Raw genomic sequence first — 6,000 nt, 5'->3', positions numbered from 1 at the left:
TTTTTTTTTTTTTTAAACTTGTGTTAGTGTTTATTTTTAAAGGTTTCTTCTATATAACAAAAAGTGCGTAAAAAAAAAATCTTTCAATATAGCATTTGCAAGCACGTACTTTGGATTATGTTGGGTGTGGGGCATTTGTTTTGTCCTGTGGCTTGTTATTTTGTTCGACCATCACATCAGTGCCACTGTGGGTGCTTTAATCTTTTATCACAGCACCAGAACAGATTTTTTAAAATGTTTTTCTCTTTTTTTTTTTTGGTCAATTTGACAGTTCCGCTTGTAGACAGGCCATAAGAAGATAACAGCGCTCAGAGATAATCAGCTAAATGAACAGAAAATGGCAGGATACTGGCATTCTAGCAAATGCATTCATTTGTAAAATATTATTTCCCATAGTGTTAATTAAAAAATGATTGTTAACAGTGTTACCCATGAGTGCTGGTATTCAGTTTCTCTCAAGTCTGCGCACCCAGTCAGGGAATATGTGGATGTCTGAGCTGTGCATCATTACAGTTATGTAATTTTTAATGTTAATGGCAGTCTACCAGTCAAATATATCAAGGGTATTAGTGTTGAGACACAGAAATTAAGTTAACCAAATGTGCTGTTAAGTGATATGAAAATCTTATTTGGGGGATTGGTTGCATTAAGTAGATGAATACTGACATCACCAGCACTTTAAATGTAAGAGCTAGGTCCCAGAAGAAATAAGAGAATTCTTTTAAAATGAAGAGAAAGGCAAGTTAAGTGGCATTAAGGAATTAGGAGCTCGTCACACGCAAGGATTTGATATTTAGTATTCTGGCTCAGGAGCACGTGACAAGGACCTGCTGAAGGAATATCTTTTACTTTCTGAGCCGATTACAAGACACAATGTTAAAATGAATGTCTGATTATCTGTTTTTCCACATCTAGATTATCACTTTCTTCGGAGGCCAGGTGTACACCAATGAAGCGACAGGCAGCGAGGCAAGCCGTCTGTCCTTTGCTGGGGAGTACCTGGGCGGAGATGCCTCCCTGCTGATCAGTGACCTGCTGCTGACCGACTCTGGGGAGTACTACTGTAAAGTCAAGAATGTGGGAAAATACCACTGGACCCAGGTCAACCTCATTGTGCTGGGTGAGTGTTTTCAAACACATTATAGTACGCACACATACCCTCGGTTTGTAGGCACCTCAACAGCGATGCACACACACATCCGCACACATGCCATCGAGTTTTGAAGAAGCCCATTTGTACATGGAAAGTACACACACAGTCTGTCACACACATACGCAGACCTAATCACTGGATCATTAGCCTGGCACATTTCCTCTGTCATGCTGACTGATCTAATGATTCAATTTGATTCAGACAGTGTGATTTGATTTCGCTCATGCTGTTTGGGTTCGTTTGGATTGGTTTGTTGATGAGGTGAGACCAGAAACATGCAACTGGGTTTGGAGGAGCACAGAACTGATTGATTGAGTTAGGGACTGAGTTACATGGAGAAATATCAAGTTAACTTCGAATACATTTCTGTCCTCCGTTAGATCTACGAGAAGACGGATAACAGGCCTTTCTCTAAGTTTCATGCCCATTGTGTAATCACATTTAGGACATTAAAAAAAAAAGGTCAACTGCCATCAATCTAACTACAGATAAGCTACTTAGAAAAATGATTTATTCAAGTCAGACACAGATCTCGCAACTGCAGAAAAGTCTGTTTTGGCATCGTAAGCCTCACCAAAGCCTTTGTACATTCTATCCTCATGTTTCTCATTTTCCTTTGTTCTTCTCTTTGCCCAATGTACAGATGGCTATAAATGGCTCAGCTTTACAACTAGCTCACTGGTAATATGTGTCTCTGCCTGCATGTCACAAATAGCTAAACAACTTTGAAGGACGGACGGCAAAAGGAGAGCAGCTCTACCACAAAAGCCAGCCACAAAGTCCAGCGGGAGGAATGAGATCGTTCTCAATGTCAGAAAAGCAGGCGATTTATTAAAACATCATGGGAGATTAGTTCAACCCGCGGTTATTGGTTTTCTAATGGAACAGTCTGTTAATCCTCTCGCTCTCACTCTCCTCTCTCTTCCATAAAGACATTCCAGTGAGTTAGTGCCTCGATTTTTACAAATTGCCCTCAGCTTTGCGGTGACACTTTCGATTTTGAGAGAGACGAACATTTGCATTTTTCCTCTCGCTCCCCACGCTAAGATAATAGCTTGGCAGCCGAGCTGGTAGCTGGCTTGGCATGAGACAGTGCGCGAGTGTATGTATTGTGTGTCTGCCAGAGTTTGTGTGTGCTCGCAGTGGTTGTGTATGTTTATGTGTAAGCTTCCACATTCAGGCCTGGAAGTCTGCATTGTTTTACAGGAGGTGGAGTTTTGCTTTTTCAGACTTTTTGACTGTGGACATATACTTTACTGAGGTTATGCAATAAAGTTCTGCACTTCAGCTGCTTCTGCTGCAGTTGGCCCAGCTGACCATGTTGGAGCTCAAGTGTCCCTGATCAGCTCCTCTCATTATACTACTTACTGAATGCGAGGAGAGTATCCTCTGCCACTGAGAGCAGGCTATGAACAAAAGGAAAGTTAAGCAAACAAAGAGAGAAAGCTCCCTGGCTTTGTGTGCTGGCTATCATTGACTCGCTGCATGTTAGTATTTTAGAGTAACTTTTACTGCAACTGTGCTGACAAGCAGCAAAAACCAAACACACAAACGTTGCTAATAGGACGGCACGACAGAAATACAAAATAGATATTTAAATTTAGTTCACCACTGGTCTAAAAATATGGCACTCTGGAGGGAGAAAACAGTGTGCTATTTTCCTAGTTTACCCGCCTAACAGTGCCTTTCAGTGTGTATCTAAACAGAGCAGCATCACAGGGTTCAGCGGGCACCAGCTATACTGCACTGTGCCTCTAGCTACTGGACTATGACCAAAACCTTTGACCTGTGGAGAACATATCACCACAAGCGTTCACAGCCAGCTTTGGGGTCACATTGATCCAATCCCTATGGGACTGTTTTTTTTTCTTTGTTTTTTTCTGTGTGTGTCACCAGCTCTGAGATGGCGAGCTCGATTAACCAATCTCTTATGAACAATTCCGAATGGCACTGCTAAAGGATATAGATAGAAAAATTCAAATAAAGTTTATAATGTATGTAAAGCATTTCAAACATAACAACTTAACAAGCCATATATACAGTTATTATCTCTCATTTTTTTATATCCTTGCTCTTGATTTTATGAAGAGTTTTATTCTGGGCTAATATATGCCGGTACTGGGCTGTTTCTCTTTGCTTTACATAACAGAGTGTTTCATGCTTCAGTAAATTCTCAGTTTAAAAAGAAACGTTATTCTAAGCTATAATTCTGCTAATCTTGGACAAATAAATGAAGGATTGCTTTGCTGAACTGCAGAGAATTTGCTTGAGCTTTAAAACTGTATTTCATACTGATTAGGAAATGTTACTATGATTCTGATAATATTCAGACAGGCCACAGATCCAGCCCAGAATCTCTGCGTCATTTTCAGTAAAACAAGTACTGAAAACCTGCTTTGATCCTTTTGACAGATTAATCTGTTTTTCCGTGTATGTTTGGCAAATTAATGACTGCATATTATAAACTAATTTCCAAACAATTTACATTTAGATTAACACATTTGCTACATATATTTTGGGTGTATGAGACTCTTGTGTTATCTGTCCTTGTTACCCCTCTGTTTGCTCCATTCATATTATGGCACAATAAGCACAAGGCACCAACTGATTGCTCAAAACTGAATGCAAAACAGACAATTGTGGACATAAACTGGATTTTCTGATATGATAAAGAGCAAGTTTTCTTTTCACATTTGTATTCAGCTGTTCCTGATTCTTATGCGTTCTTACAGTCAAGCCTTCCAAGCCGAGGTGCTGGATGGATGGAAAACTCCAAGAGGGCACTGATGTCAAGCTGAGCTGTAAATCCAGCGATGGTTCAGACCCCATTAGCTACAAGTGGGAACGAGTGCTGGACAAAGGCAAGAGTCTGGGCAAACTGCCAAACCTGGCACTGATAGGTAAGAAAAATAATTGGCACTACACTGACATGCTGATTCACCATTCAGCCCCTCTGCAGAGAAATGCTATGAAGATTCATTTTCTTATTAGTGATTTTTTATAGGCTGCATTTGTCCAAGGGAGTGTTTTGCTGAGCACACCACCTTTCCCTCACCTCTTCCCATCTTCGCATTCCTACATTTGCAAACACAGACACCTAAATCTGCCAAGCCCAGCTACACTCTCCTACTGCTGCTGTTGCTTGAGCTGTTTCACTAAAGTAATTAACAGCTGCAACAATTTGCTCAAGGGCACTTAGATGCGTTCAGATTGTCTCCGTTAATCCACTGATTCTGCATGCCGCTATTATCTTCAGACTCCTGCCACTCTCCCCAAATTTGAGCAATAAACCCAGGACCACATAATGTGTACTTCTTCTTTTTTCCAGGAAATCAAACAGAACACTGCCTTGTGATTTCTAGTTGTATTCTGTTGGGATGACTTATTTAAACACAAGGATCATGGCTGATACTGTGATCTGTTGAATATGTCTGTGACATTGAAATGTCAGCCTGGCTCAAGTGAATAATACCTGCACGCATGAAGTCGGTGTAACTGTTTTCTTGGATTGTGTGTAAAGTGGAGAAAATCAAATATAATACACAGAACTGGACTGGCGGCTCGGACTATGTTTCGTACCAAAAAAACATTGGCTCTGTAGTAGCCCCGAGGCACACTTCACTCACATGGTGTTGATTCTGGCATTTCTCTTGGATGATAACCAGGCATATCTGCCTCTAAATAGTAGCAGAGACGGTTTATAGCAGAAAAGCTAATGGAAGGGCAATTCTCCCCACTGTGTATACTCCAACCTCTTAGTTTTCACTGCAGTGTTCAACTGGCATCCATAAAGGCACATGTCCAGACAAAAACCTTCAAATTAATGACATCCACCAAACAACACCTGTTCAGTCTAATTAGTTTTCATTGGACGATAACACACAGCGTCAGCAGCCATTATTTATGGGTTTGGTGAAAGGTAATATCACATGGTTGTCATTGTTGGGGATGACTAAATATCCCATGGGAACGTGGGGCTCCATCGCTCTGTCAGACACGCTTCTGCTACCTCAAGTCCTTCTGAGTGCGATGGGCCTTGCTCTAAAATAAACACCCTGTCAGTGTCTCTCTCTCTCTCTCTCTCTCTCTCTCTCTCTCTTTCTTCTTCCTTCTCTCGCTTTCTTTCTTTCTTTCTTTCTTAAGTCATGACATATATTTCAGTTCTCTTGCATGCCCTGCAGGAATAGTTGACATTGAGAATGGTAAAAATGCAGGAATGCATGAAGTATTTACAGCACAAAAAAAGACACTTATGCACGAAAAGTGATTTGTTAACAAAAAAAAAACAACTTTCACTCCCCAGATCTTAAGAACCCAGAGATCGTTACCCTGAGGAATCTCACCATGGACAGCACAGGTGTCTACAGGTGCACAGCGAGCAATGACGTGGGGGAGGAAAACTGCACCATTGAGGTCACAATGAAGCGTGAGTTTTGGGAGTAAAAGGGGGAGTGGGCCTTGCAGCATTCACCTCACACCAAACTGCCACTCTGATTGATGGTTATTGTTTCAAACTGCAGCTGGAAATACATTTATACCCCTCCTGTGCTTTTCCATCTACCTCCCTTCAGACTTCAAATTTCCCCCCTAGTGCTTCAATACTAGACTGCACCAAACTTAAACTGGTGGCTACTGGTCACCACCTCTGCTCCAACAGTCATGTTTCACTGTCACGCTAATACATTTTCTGAGAGGCCCAGGACGGTTGGGGTCATGTGTAAAGAAAATGACACATCTAGAAGCTCAGCAGAAACTGTTTTCTAACACTGGTGTTAAATTGAATTTTGAAACTGTGGCACAAAACTGAGGAGTGTTTCTCTAGTACATGAGCATGGAGGATAGGTATT

General features: G+C 41.2%; 1 protein-coding gene across 1 annotated transcript in view; it reads left to right on the top strand.

The window, feature by feature from the left end:
* Window positions 1-6,000, top strand: part of clmpb (CXADR like membrane protein b) — a 68,172-nt gene that overhangs the window by 54,692 nt on the left and 7,480 nt on the right. Inside the window, exons 3-5 of the mRNA XM_008277594.1 lie at window positions 916-1,120; window positions 3,886-4,053; window positions 5,457-5,579. Coding sequence (XP_008275816.1) covers window positions 916-1,120; window positions 3,886-4,053; window positions 5,457-5,579 — 496 coding nt within the window. The remainder of the gene's footprint in view (window positions 1-915; window positions 1,121-3,885; window positions 4,054-5,456; window positions 5,580-6,000) is intronic.

The sequence above is a fragment of the Stegastes partitus genome, unplaced genomic scaffold (genome assembly GCF_000690725.1).
Source record: "Stegastes partitus isolate 25-593 unplaced genomic scaffold, Stegastes_partitus-1.0.2 Scaffold102, whole genome shotgun sequence".
Classification (NCBI taxonomy): Eukaryota; Metazoa; Chordata; class Actinopteri; family Pomacentridae; genus Stegastes; species Stegastes partitus.
This window is presented reverse-complemented; position numbering and strand designations above follow the sequence as displayed.